The sequence below is a fragment of the Scyliorhinus canicula genome, chromosome 15, assembly GCF_902713615.1.
Source record: "Scyliorhinus canicula chromosome 15, sScyCan1.1, whole genome shotgun sequence".
Taxonomy (NCBI): Eukaryota; Metazoa; Chordata; class Chondrichthyes; order Carcharhiniformes; family Scyliorhinidae; genus Scyliorhinus; species Scyliorhinus canicula.
Genome location: NC_052160.1, coordinates 10,501,412 through 10,515,934, shown reverse-complemented (window position 1 = coordinate 10,515,934; position 14,523 = coordinate 10,501,412). Strand labels below are relative to the sequence as shown.

The window sequence follows — 14,523 nt, the reverse complement described above, 5'->3', positions numbered from 1 at the left end:
AGCTGCAGGTACCGTAGCTCGTTCCCCCCAGCTAGCTGAAATTTCTCCCCATCCACTATCTTGATCATTCACTCCCTCCACCACAGACATGCAGTTGCAACACTGTGTATACCACATACAAGATGCACTCCAGAAACTGACCACCTTCGATAGTGCCTTTCTCTACCACCTATATGGACAATGGCAGCAGATCCATGGGAACAGCACCACCTGCAAGTTCCCTTCCAAGTCCAACAGTGCCTGACTTGAGGTTATTTTGCTGTTCCCTCACTGTTGCTGGATCAATGAAATTGGGGATAAGCAACAAATGCTTGCATTGCCAGCAATGTTCATCCCCTGAAAATATTTTTTAAATGGCCATAAATTAGGTTGTGTTTTCAATATCTTTGCACCAAGTTGCGATTTGTCCCCATTAGCGATATTACATGTGATTTGATCACAGACTAAGCTCAACAATTTCAGGAAATTATCACTTTCTTTTTAAAGATTCTTACTCGGCTCCACTTAGCCTGGCCAGTCTCTATGTTAAGATGAAGGGTCCACTATTTAAAAAAAATAAAAATAAAAATAAAATTAATTTAGAGTACCCAATTATTTTTTTTGCAATTGACTGTCTGTGTGGAGTCTGCACATCCTCCCCGTGTGTGCGTGGGTTTCCTCCGGGTGCTCCGGTTTCCTCCCACAGTCCAAAGATGTGCAGGTTAGGTGGATTGGCCATGATAAATTGCCCTTAGTGTTGGGTGGGGTTACTGGGTTATTGGGATAGGGTGGAGGTGTTGAACATGGGTAGGGTGCTCTTTCCAAGAGCCGGTGCAGACTCGATGGGCCGAATGGCCTCCTTCTGCACTGTAAATTCTATGAACTATAAGTGGAAATTTAACGTGGCCAATCCACCTAACCTGCACATCTTTGGGTTGTGAGGGAGAAACCCACGCAGGCACAGGGAGAATGTGCAAACTTCACACGGGCAGTGACCTGGGGCTGAGATTCAAACCCAGGTTCTCAGCACCGTGAGGCAGCAGTGCTAACACTGCGCCACCGTGTTGCCCTAAGATGAAGGGCTCACTACAACTGAAATATTAACGCATCCCTTCAGACTGATCCACTGAATGTTTCCAATATACTTCTGGTTTGTTGCAGATTCTCTGCACATATAGTTTTTTTCCCTTTTTCCTTCAGTTATCATCAAGTGATTGTGCTGGCCATTTTGCAGCTCACATTATGGAAATATCTTGTAATATCCTTACCTGCGAGCCCCTGGTCCAAGAATTACTACACAAAGTGCAATAAAACGTGATGCATAAAATTATTTACTTTTTAGCTTTCACTTTTTATAAATGGATTTAGTGAAATGAAAACTGCTCACGAGCAGTTTACTTCACTGGTACAATAAAACTTAGGACTTTGAGCTTTCTGGAAATTTTTATGAGGTAGGCAAGATATCAATAGTTTGGTTCCAAGTTAAAAGTCAGTTTCTCGTTAAAATCATCATTTCCTGTTGAACAAATCCTGTTTCTCCTGAGGCATAAGTGGACTATTCCTTCATTGTTACTCTGTGATGCCAAGAAATAATATAGTATGTTTACTGTAACTATTCGTCAAGATTTATTTTAGCTGGTTAAAAATGGGAAATGATTGGAATATATCATGAGACAGCTGTTTCCGTATTAGACATGTTCACATAAGTGACACATCTGAAATTAAAATTATGTATTTTTAGGATATAGTGTTTGTATTCTTTTTTTTTATTTAGTAAGTATTTTTATTGGTTTTCACATCTTTATGTTACATGTTTGAGTTCATATCTTAAATTACAAGTACCATAACCGCGCATAATATCAAACAGAAGTTACCAAGGTGGAATTAAAATTACAAAAAGGAGACGGACGAAAGAGCGAGAAACACAAAACACAAACAAATGAGAATCACTGTACATATTTCCACGTTTCCCCCTCCCTCCTCTCCGTGGCTGTGGGCCCCATTTGGCCGATCTGCCTCGGTTGCCCTGCCAAGGGTTGGCCCTAGCATGTATTCTCTCGCGTATTGCTGCTCTCTGGCTCTCCGTTTGTCCTTGGGTCTGTCCCTGAAGGCTGTGCCCCCTGTGTCTGTGGCATGTCTGTGTCTACCCCTGCTCTATTGGCTGGTGGCAACAAACGGGTCCTGGAACAAGTTGATAAATGGCTTCCACATCTTTGAGAAGCCCTCTTCTGACCCCTGGATGGCGAATTTGATTTTCTCCAGTTGGAGAAATTCCAACAGATCGGACAGCCAGTCTGCAGCTTTGGGTGGCGCTGCTGATCGCCAGCGGAGCAGTATTCTTCAGCGGGTAATTAGGGAGGCGAAGGCAAAGGTGTCGACTCCTCCCTTCCCCACATCTGGCTAGCCTGATACCCAAAGACCGGCACCTTTGGGCTTGGCTCCACCCACATTCCTCCCAACCTTGGACATTGCCTTGAAGAAGGCTGCCCAGAACCTGACCAGTCTGGGGCATGCCCAGAACATGTGGGTGTGGTTGGCTGGGCCTCCCTGGCACTGTTCACATTTGTCCTTCATCTCCAAGAAGAACCTGCTCGTTCAGGTTCTGGTTAGGTGTGCTCTGTGCATCACTTTCAGCTGCATTAGGCTTACGCATGTGGAGTTTGAGTTTGGAGCGAGTCCCCACCCGATTTCTGTCCCTAGTTCTTCCTCCCATTTTTTCCCATGTCTCGTCCAGTGGTGAACGTGCCTCTTCCAACAGTCTTCCATATAGGGCTCTACAGTTCCCCCTTCCTAGGATGCCTGCATTCAGTAGTTCCTCTATCATTGAGTGTCTCGGCATCCGTGTGTATGATGTCTCCTTGTGGAGGAGGCTCTTAATTTGTAAATGTCATACTTCGTTCCCTTTGGGCAGTTGCAACCTCTCCATCAGCTCCTCTAATGTCACTAGTTTGTCGTCCGTGTAGAAGTTCCTAACCGTCGGTGTCCTCCAGTCCTCTCTCTCCACCATTGTGGCTGGCGCAAACCTGTGGTTGTTGCAGATGGGGGCCATGGTGGACATTTCGGTCAGACCGAAGTGCTGCCTTCGCTGGTTTCAAGTCTGGGCTGTGGCTATTATCGCTGGTGCTTGACCGGTGGGGTGGGAGTGTTGCTGTGGCAAGGACCTAGAGGGATGACCCTATGCAGGAACTTTCCTCCATCCTTACCCATTCTGTTTCTGGCTCCCGTACCCATCCCCACTCTTTCTGCTGTGGCTACCCAGTGGTAAGCCTCCCTCGCTTCTCTTTGTCTTCAGGACATTTTTGGAGATCCTTGGGTTCATGATCCCCTCAATGCTGCTTTGGGGTTCTGAGACATAGAGGAGCAGGTCATCTGCATAGAGTGAGACTCTGCTCACTGTCCCCTCTCAGGATTCCCTTCCAACTTTTCGCCGTTCTGCAGCTGATCGCCAATGGTTCGATTGCCAGGGCAAATGGGAGCGGGGATAGCGGGCATCGCTGCCTTGTGCCCCGTGCAGCTGGAAATATTTAGAGCTGGTGGTGTTGGTCTGCATTCTCGCCATGGGAGCGCTGTAAAGGAGTTTCACCCAGATAGTGAACCCTGCTCCAAGCCCAAACCACTCCAGTACCTCTGAGGTACTTCCAGTCGACTCTGTCAAAGGTCTTTTCTGCATCCAGGAAGATGATCACCTCGGTGTTCTCTCCCTGGGTGCGATCATTATCACATCAGGCACCTGATGTTCAAAGTTGGCTGTCTACCCTTAACAAAGCCCGCATGATCCTCTGCGACCACTTCTCTGGCACACAGTTTTCTAGTCGCCTGGCCAGGATCTTGGCCAGTATTTTCGCGTCTACATTGAGCAGCGAAATGGGCCTAGAAGACCGGCATTCAGACGGGTCTTTGTCTTTCTTGGGTATCAGCAAGATTGAGGCTTGTGTTAGAGTTGGTGGCAGTGTGCCCCTCGCTAGCGAGTCTGTGAATACCTCCCGCGGGTAATAATAATAATGATCTTTATTATTGTCACAATCGATGAAGTTACTGTGAAAATCCCCTGGTCGCCACACTCTGGCGCCAGTTCGGGTACACCGAGAATTCAGAATATCCAATTCACCCGACAGCACGTCTTTCGGGACTTGTGGGAGGAAACTGGAGCACCCGGAGGAAACCCACGCAGACACGGGGAGAATGTGCTGACTCTGCACGGACAGTGACCCAAGCTGGGAATCGAACCTGGGACCATGCCGCTGTGAAGCACCCGTGCTAACCAGGTGTGGGGCCAGTGCGGGCGTGATTCTTCTTATAGAATTCAGCCGCGAATCCATCTGGTCCCGGGGCCTTCCCCGCCTGCATGGAGTTAATGCTGTCCATGACTTCTCCAAGTTCTAATGGTGCTTCTAGCCCCTGTTTTCTATTCTCTCCCACGACTAACCTGTATAGTCCGTCGAGGAACTGTTTCATTCCCGAATCCCATATGGGGGGGCTTGGAGGTGTACAGCTCCCAGTACAAGGCCTCAAATGCTTTGTTGACCTTTTCCGGTTTGGTGCTAGCCTGTTGTTGTTCTCCCTAATCTGAGCTATTTCCCTCATGGCTGCCTGCCTTCTCAGCTGGTGAGGCTTTGTTTCCGTGTTTATAAAAGGTCCCCCGTGCCTGGCGGAGCTGGTGCAATGCCTTCCTAGTGGAGAGCAGGTCAAAGCCCATTTGTAGCTTTTCCCTTTCTGCCAGGAGCTCTGCGGTCGGGACCTCAGAGTATTGCTGGTCCACTACCAGTTGTTGCCGAGCCACCAAGGTTTAGAGGAGATATGCAAGGGAAATTGTTTTACAAAGAGGGTAGTGGGTGCCTAGAAATTGCTGCCAAAGGAGGTGGTGGAAGCAGGTAAGCTGGAAACGTTTAAGTGGCGTCTTGACAAATACATAAATAGGATGGGAATAGAGGGATATGGACCCCCGGAAGTGTAGAAGGTTTTAGGCTCGACAGGCAACATGTTTGCCGCAGGCTTGGAGAGCGAATGGCCTGTTCCTGTGCTGTACTTTTATTTGCTCTTTGTTCACCCTCTCCTGCCTGTCTCCACATGCTTTGTAGGCTATAATTCCACCTCTGATCACTGCCTACCAGCGCTTCCCAGAACATTGAGGGTGAGACAATCCCCCTTCTGGTTGTTGGTAATATACTCATCTGTGGCCTGTGGTATTTTTCCAGGACACCGCTGACCATGGTGGTCTCCCTGGGTCCGTAACCATCCTTGACACGGTGAACATGGTTGTCTTATTTAGTAGTATGGCTACTCCCCCTAGCCCTCATTCCATAGCATGAATGGAATGGTACGTCTGTCCCGCCAGCACTTTCTTACCCTTTCTCCCTCACACGTCTCTTCGAGGAACACTGTCGGCTTTCATACTTTTCAGGTGGGCAAGGTCTCTGGATGTTTTTACTGGACTGTTAAGTCCCCTGACATTCCAGGTGACTATTCTGATTGGGGGAAGTTGTTCCCCCTCTTCTCCTCCTCCCCGGGTGATCAACCATACGTACCTTGTGGATGCGCCCCTGGGCGCCGGGGTTTCCCTTTGTCCAGGAGCAAGCCAACATGGCCGCCAGCTATGTGTCCGCCATGTGTATGAGCCCCTGCACTTTGGGGTTAGCATTTGTATTCCTACTTGTGGTGAATGTGCTTATTTTAAAATCATTTTTACATTTTAAAAAATAAATTGATAATCTGTGGAACAAAAGTGTTAACTTGCAATGTTCTCTTTTTCTTCAGTCTGGTGAACATCCAAAGATCAGCCGTCAGGCTTCGTTATATCTCCTTTCACAGGTATGCCAAATTTAGCCTTGCGATTAAATTTTTTCATTAAGATCTGATTTGTAACTTCTTCAAAGCAACAGTTTTTAAATTTTAGTGGCCTGTTGATTATTGAAGAAGGATTGCAAATATTGAACACTGCATCACCAATCAAAACTACAGGAATTAGATTAGCCAATAGTCAGTGATGAAAAATCAAAATAAATCATTGTGGTCTGTTAATTTTAAATTTGTCAAAATGAGAATTTGATAATAGAAGAAAGCTGATATAAAGCTGCATTTAATGATTGTCGATGTCTCTCTGTGCATTGTCGCCCTGCCCCTTCCAACGCAAGATAAATGTTGCACGTATGGTTGAGTACAGGTTTTGAAAAATTGAGTTAGAATACCCGGATGTTTCCTCATTTGTATATAATCAGTACTGTATTTGAAGGTGAAATTGTGATTTTAAGAAACCCTAATCTTAGTTAAACCAATCTTTCATAACTTATTTCTGAGAGATGATTAGATAGTGAACAGAAACGGGGTGCAGATTAGTTTCCCATCTTTGATTTTGATTTGATTTATTATTGTCACATGTATTAGCATACAGTGAAAAGTATTGTTTCTTGCATGCTGTACAGACAATGCATACCGTACATAGGGAAGGAAGGAGAGACTGCAGAGTATAATGTTACATTTATAGCTAGAGTGTAGAGAAAAGACCAACTTAATACGAGGTAGGTCCATTCAAAAGTCTGATGGCAGACGTTGGTACGTGCCCTCAAACCTTTGTTTCTTTTCCTGACGGAAGAAGGTGGAAGAGAGTATGTCCGGGGTGTGTGGGGTCCTCAATTATGCTGGCTGCCTTTCTGAAACAGCGAGAATTATAGATAGAGTCAATGGATGGGAGACTGGTTTGCGTGATGGACTGGGCTGCATTCACGACCTTTTGTAGTTTCCTGCGGTCTTGGGCAGAGCAGACTCCATACCGAGCTGTGATACAACCAGAAAGAATGCTTTCTATGGTGCATCTGTAAAAGTTAGCGAGAGTCATAGCTGACATGCCAAATTTCCTTGGTCTTCTGAGGAAGTAGAGTCGTTGGTGGGCTTTCTTGACTATAGTGTCGGCATGGGGGGACCAGGACAGGTTGATGGTGATCTGGACACCTAAAAACTTGAAGCTCTCGACCCTTTCTACTTCGCTTCCATTGATGTAGATAGGGGCATGTTCTCCACTACGCTTCCTGAAGTCGATGACAATCTCCTTCATTTTGTTGACATTGAGGGAGAGATTATTGTCGTTGCACCAGTTCATCAGATTCTCTATCTCATTCCTGTACTCTGGCTAGTCATTGTTTGAGATGCGACTCACTACGGTCATCAGCAAATTTGAAAATTGAGTTGGAGGGGATTTTGGCCACACAGTCATAGGCGTTTAAGGAGTATAGTAGGGTGCTAAGGACATAGCCTTGTGGGGCACTGGTGTTGAGGATGATTGTGGAGGAGGTGTCGTTGCCTATTTTCCTACTGATTGTGGTTTGGAAGTTCAGGATCCAGTCGCAGAGGGAGGAGCCGAGGCCAAGGCCACGGAGTTTAGAGATGTGTTTTGTAGGAATAATGGTGTTGAAGGCTGAGCTGTAGTCGATAAATAGGAGTCTGACACGGGTGTCTTTGTTATCTGGGTTATCATCTCACCTTATGCTGGGGTGTTATGTTACATTCATGGTTATTTTCGTGTCTGCCCTGTCCATCCTCCTTTCCAACCAAGGTACTGATGCAACAAAACAATTGGCACTTATTCTGTGTCCTTAACTTAATAAGATATCCCCAAGTCACTTCAATATAGGACAGGGATTGAACCCGGAACAGTTCCTGGTTAGTTTGGATGAAGTGCACGAAATAGATTGTATAAACCCACAAAACAATTGGGGAAGCTTGTTAATGTAATTTCTTTTGAATTAAATTCAGTATTTTAAAACAGAAGTATTAGAATCTGATTTTTTTTATATTACTGGAAATACAAGCAATTCTCTCAAAAAGCAGGGTGTCCAGGAACTTGTATAGTACAATGCCTTATTCAGAAAAAAACATTCTCAGTTCCTATTTTGGCGGCACGGTAGCACAGTGGTTAGCACTGTTGCTTCAAAGGGTCCCAGGTTCAAATCCCGGCTTGGATAACTGTGGAGTCTGCATGTTCTCCCCATGTCTGCGTGGGTTTCCTCCGGGTGCTCCGGTTTCCTCCCACAAGTTCTGAAAGACGTGCTGCTAGGTGAATTGGACATTCTGAATCCTCCCTCCGTGTACTCGAACAGGCGCTGGAGTGTGGCGACTAGGGGCTTTTCACAGTAACTTAATTGCAATGTTCATATAAACCTACTTGTGACAATAATAAAGTTTATTGGTATTTTAGTCTCTACTTAATCGCTGTCCTCTAGTGCAGTTGCCTGCTTTGACATCTGAAGATGAGGTTTTAGCATGCAACTGTAGCGGGCAGGCAAAGTAATGGAGAATATAACTACTGATGTGCGGGGCGGGGGAGAGAGACCGTTTACTCGTCTATTTTAATCTATTTGTTTTATTATCATAGAACATAGAACATAGACAGTACAGCACAGAACAGGCCCTTCGGCCCTCAATGTTGTGCCGAGCCATGATCACCCTACTCAAACCCACGTGTCCACCCTATACCCATAACCCAACCCCCCTTAACCTTACTTTTATTAGGACACTACGGGCAATTTAGCATGGCCAATCCACCTAACCCGCACATCTTTGGACTGTGGGAGGAAACCGGAGCACCCGGAGGAAACCCACGCACACAGGGGGAGGACGTGCAGACTCCACACAGACAGTGACCCAGCCGGGAATCGAACCTGGGACCCTGGAGCTGTGAAGCATTTATGCTAACCACCGTGCTACCCTGCTGCCCCAAATATCATCTGATATTAAATTCCTTTTGCTTGCCCATTAGAAGCTTGATTGCCAGTAATGGAATGGACATTACTCTAGAACTTTAATTAAGGTTCTGAAGTTTGTGTCATTAAAATATATTTAGGCAGCCTGCTTAACTTGAGAAAGTACGAGCACGATGAAGGATTGCGCTATGTAGAGTTCAGGACAACAAAGCTGAAAAATATACACTAGAGTCAGAATGTTGAACACATCGCTGGAGGGGTAACTGTCTGATTGTGAGTTAGATATTTGGATGCATTGTGTCTGTGACAATTTAAAATTAATAGTTCGAAAGCAACATGAAACTTGTGGGGCTCAACAGTCTGCCTATTTTACACCCTTCCCAACTGGTGATCTGTGGCAGAATGTCCGTATTGCCGCTGGCGTTCAAGTGAGCTCCAAAGCAAATTTGGCTTTGGCCTCAGGCCTGCACAGACGAACATCCATCCGTATCTGGTTGTCGAGGCTCCTTTTCGCGAAATCACACACAGTCAGAATGTTCCGTGTTATGTGAAAAAGGAAGTGGTGATTAGGTGACACTTGGCTTAGGTTTTAAAAACCAAGTAAATAAAGGAGGAAGGAAAGAATGAGGAAGGTGAGAAGCTGCGTGATTCTTAACTTCTTGCGAACGAACGAGTTGGAAACGTTGAGATTTTAAAGTGAGTATTCATTTGGAATGCAGCGGCTTTTAGGAAATAGGAAGTGCACGTAGGACAGAAAGAACAAGAGTGGAAAGTTCAGCACCCCACTGGCCATCGTGGTATGAGTAGGAGGTTAGAAGATAAAAGGCACAAGAGAGATTGTTGGAAATTAAAAGTTGGGCTTGCCAAGCTATACAAGGTTGGGCCAAATGCTGGAAAATGGGATTAGAAAAGCTAGGTGGTTGTTTTTGACTGGTGTAGATGTGATGAGCCTTGCAGACATCTATGACTATTATTCTATGAGAGAGAGTGAGACCATCTATCAGGTGTGAATATTTTTTTCATCCCATCTGGGAGTATGTAAGGTTCTTCAGGAGCCTTTCCAGATATTGGAGCAATATCCAAGTTTTGGATAAACTTGATATTTGCAGAGCGGTCAAAGTTAATGAAGAGAAAATAAGATTTTGGCATGAGAGAGGAATTGCAGCTTCTTGTAAGCTGCTTTGGCAAGAGCCAATCTGTGGGTGTTCATTTGAGATTGGAGACTTTTGTGAGGCCAAGGATGGAGCCTGTAATTGTAAGAGATGGCTTTAACCAAAAAATGCACAAATTCAGAAAAGCAATGCCAGCCTGAGGCAGACACACTCTGGACTTCATTTTAAATGTCACAACAACTAGTGGGTGCAAAATGTCATCAGCAGGGTGGAAATCTTGCCCCCATGTGCCGCCAGCCAATCAGCAACATAACAAGGTTTTGTGACCACTACCGGTATTACACTTAGATATTTAATAATGATCGATGTTGGATCCGAGGAAGAAGGAACTGGGGAGGGTGGGTGTAGCAGAGAGGGGCCTGATGGGGTTGGCAGGTAGGGAGGAAGCGATGTCAACAGCAAGAGTCAGGAGGTGCCTTCCTACAGGCACCCCTTCTCAATGCCTAGTCCTTCAATTGGATGCAGTCACTGAGTACAAGGTCCTCACCCCAGAAGCAACGGGCAACTGGGTGTTCTCCCCAGATGGCAAATTCCCTGCCCTCTGCTGGTAGAATACTGAATGTAGATTCCGTGTGGTCTCACTAATGCCCTATACAAGACTTCACTACTTTTATGTGACATCTCCTGTCCTGTGTTTAAACCCTCCTAAGGACTTGCTGTTCCCCATCTCTGAGCCCCTATAATCTTGACTCCAAACACTGCACCCAACAGAATTCTTTGTTCCACTGATTTTGGGCGCTTCTGTATTTCTTCCACCTTGCCACACCATTTGGCAGCTGCACCACGAGCTATCTGGGCCTATTCCTTCTGGCTCTTCACCGCCCTCTTTAAAACCCACTAATTAAATCAAGTTTATGTTCACCTCCGCTAGTATCTCCTTTGGCTCTGTTCTATGAAGTGCCATGTGATGTTTTTCTGCATCTCAAACACAAGCTTCATATCTCATTGACAAATAAGATGCAGTTTATTAACAGGAAAGGTTTATGCATACCAGACAGGAGAATACATGTATATCCTGCACGAATTTTAATCCTGTCGGTAGCATGTTCTCCAAGCTTAATGTCTCTGCCTGGTTGAGGTTACCGCTGCTCAGGGATGTTTAGTTTTGCAATCCTATCAATCCAAAATATTTGAACCTCCTTGCCCTATTGTAACAAATATCAGGTTCATAAGATTGTTGTGCATTGGGGATCTCTCCTTAATTTAGGGGTAAAATGGAGGAGTGTGTGTGGTCATCTGTTCTGAATTCTGCTGTCAAGAAGCCTGGGTGGCTTGGTTGTTAAGGGCTAAAAGAGGTTCAATAACTAGCTTATTTAACTTTTTTTTAATTCATTCATGGGACATGGGTGTTTCTGGCAAGACCAGCATTTATGGCCCATCCTTATTTACCTTTTGAGAAGGTGGTGGTGAGCTGCCGCCTTGAACTGTGTAGTCCATGTGGTATAGGTACACTCAGGGAGGGAATTCCAGGCTTTTGACCCAGCGACAGTGAAAGAACGGTGATATAGTTACAAGGGTGGCACAGTCATCAGCAGTGCTGCCGCGACAGCACCAGGGACCCGGGTTCAATTCCGGCTTTGGGTGACTGTGGAGTATGCATTTCTCTGATCCTAACACTATGAAATGATCTGTAGCTTAAACTGTGAGATAACAAAATACAATATCTTTATCCTTGTAATTTAAATTTGAGGCCAACATTTCCTTAATTTATGGAAAATGTAATAATGCAATAAATTAGAAACAAACCTAATTTTAAAAAAAATCCGTCCGCATCGGTGTTAAATAATATTTCCCCCAGAATTCCAAATTTTCGGCTGAAGAGGCAACAGTATAAAATTGCCAATCCGTAATGCTGCCAACAACAGAAGCAATGTTGTTTAGCTTGTTAAATAACCATACCCGAATAGGTGCCATAGTGTGGCGACTAGAGGCTTTTCACAGTAACTTCATTGCAGTGTTAATGTAAGCCTACTTGTGACAATAAAGATGATGATGATTATTATTATTAATGATTATATTTCTTGTATAAGTAATAACTTTAAAAATCCCATTATGCACAACTTTACCTTTTTTGATTATACTGTGACTGTCTACTGTTGTTATTTTTATTGTACTTTGTAAAAAGTGCATGTATGTATGTGTGTATAATATACTATATATATTTAAATTACTTCTTGAAAGAAGAGCTAAGTGACAGCTCCAAGTGTCAGACCTTATGAACACTTCTTAATCCTTGTTCTCTTGTTAATAGTTCTATCAAAGGTTTCAATTGCACCATTTTAAAAGTTTAAATAGTGTTTGTTTTAACTTTTTTTTCTGTTAGGTCTTTTTAATTATACACTATAGGCCATTGGTGAACTCTTTAGCTGACGTGATCTTGAATGGGGACCTTTCAGTGTTCAGTCTTCATTCAGAGCAGGATGCTTTGAAGCATTCAGTAAGTACGTCTCTTTTAATTTCAGTTGCAGTCGATGTTACTCAGGGGGCAGCTGGATAAATTTCTAATTCCCATAAATGGTTTAACTTGAGCTTGGAGATATTTTTGTTCTTTGTAATGTCTAAGCTTTATCAGCCTCTTTTTTTTTTTCTTTTGAACTTTCATATGGTAATCCATCTATTTAGTTATCCATCAGCTACATTTATTAGTAATTTGATGTTTCAGAAGCTGATCAGCAGTGCCAGCAGTGGCTAGAGATAACTGCACAAAGGAAAACGTTTTGTAGGTTTTGAAATGTCGGGAGCATATATTGAGCAACAAATTCATAAATTGAGCAACAAATTCTAAGAACTAGATCAAAACCTTTGGCAACACTTGAACTGCTCCAGACATGCATTCCAAATAAAGCTGCGCCCAGCTGAGGAGACTGCTCTTGATAGTGATTTTTCTTTGAATCCAATGAAAACCCACAGATGTTTTCATATTCCAGTTGCGTAACTTTGTGCTATTTAATTATCATGCAATTTCTGTCTACTTCGATCATTTAAATGTGCCCACCCAGTTGTTCTCTAGAAATAGTACAGGTAAATCATGTTTTTATGTACTGCCATTTTACTGGAAATGCTGGTTTTACGGAATGAAAGTGATTGGGTTGTAAACTAATGGTTGGTGCTGGCTGCTCCCCTCAACCACGAGAAATCACTTGAATTCCTCTAAATGGTTTTCACCATGTATGGGCAGATCTCGGAGATGCGAGTGATCGACGGGGAAAGATTGGCCAATTATAATCTAGTTGGGGAAAGACAAAGCTGGGAAATTAACGGATGTCCATCTCTCCCCTAAACAATAAAAAAAGTACCTGCAACTGAAGAGGGGGAGGTTGGATCTCAGAACCTGAGACCCGGTGTCATTGGTTGTAGGAGCTGCATCCCCCGTAGCTGCGGCCCAAGTAAAACCATCTTCCTGAGAGTCATACTGCCAAGGGAAGTAGCCGCCGTCTCCCAACTTTTCTTCCACCCGGATCTACCACCTGTTGAGGAATTTTTCGTTCATCGCCTCCAGAGCATCCCCGGCCTCTTCCTGGTTTTCAAAAGTGAAGACGTTGAAACCGTGGGACGCCAAGGTTATGGCTGGCAGCAGGATGGCTCTCTGGGCTGCAAAGGCAGCAGCTACGGAGGGCGCAGCTTCTACAACCAGTGACGTTGAGTCTTGTTCTGAGATCCAACCTCCTCCCTTTCAGTTACGGGGGACTTTAGGTTTTTTAGAGAGATGGAGATCCGTTAATTTTCCAGCCTCGAAGGGTGGCGCAGTGGGTTAGCAATGCTGCTTCTCGCCACCTGAGGACCTCAGTTCGATCCAGGCCCTGGGTCACTGTCTGTGTGGAGTTTGCACATTTTCCCGTGTTTGCGTGGGTCTCACCCTCGCAGCCCAAAATGGCCAGCATATGTGGATTGGCCACACCAAATTGCCCCTTAGTTGAAACAAAAATGAATTGGGTACTTTAAATTTACTTTAAAAATAAAATTTCCCAACTTCGTGTTTCTCCAGCTAGATTATAATTGGCCAATTTGTTCCTGTCCCTAGAATTCCTACAGTGCAAAAGGAGGCCATTTGGTCCAATGAGCCTGCACCAGCCTTCTGAAAGAGCACTCTACCTAGGCCCACTCCTCCGCCTTATCCTCGTAACCTCAAAATCCCACCTAACCTACACATCTTTGGACACCAAGGGGCAATTTTTTAGCATTGATCATCTATCTATCCTGCACATCTTTGGACTGTGGGAGGAAACCGGAGCACCCGAAGGAAACCCACCCAGGCACTGGGAAAACGTGCAAACTCCACACAGACATGCCACCCAAGGCCAGAATTGAACCTGGATCCCTGGGGCTGTGAAGCAGCATTGTGCCTTCCCCTATGTACCATGTCGGCGCACCAGAGTGAGAGGCTGGCGGCCGCTGATCCATCCGGGGTGAATAATACCAGTTTTAAAGAAAATCCTTTTTTACGGAATGATGTTAGGGGCCCCCCCATTCATAAAATTGTACTTTTTAGGTATATGTATGTGTATAGTAAGAATATTGCATATGTAACAATATTGCATTATTCTTATAAATATTGAACAGCAGTAAATCTTGACTGTCTTGAGAATGGCGGAAGATATCCCTGAGAATGAAGTGCAACAAGTGGAGTCTAGTATTGCTTTTCAGGCAGCTTCTGCCATTAGTTTCCACAATACAGAATC

At 44.6% G+C, this 14,523-nt stretch overlaps 1 protein-coding gene across 6 annotated transcripts in view; it reads left to right on the top strand.

Annotated features, from left to right (window-relative positions):
• Positions 1-14,523, top strand: part of clec16a (C-type lectin domain containing 16A) — a 303,082-nt gene that overhangs the window by 57,167 nt on the left and 231,392 nt on the right. For all 6 annotated transcript variants that reach the window (XM_038820933.1, XM_038820930.1, XM_038820934.1 and 3 more), the window contains exons 9-10: positions 5,734-5,787; positions 12,168-12,281. In XM_038820933.1, the coding sequence (XP_038676861.1) occupies positions 5,734-5,787; positions 12,168-12,281 (168 nt within the window). The remainder of the gene's footprint in view (positions 1-5,733; positions 5,788-12,167; positions 12,282-14,523) is intronic.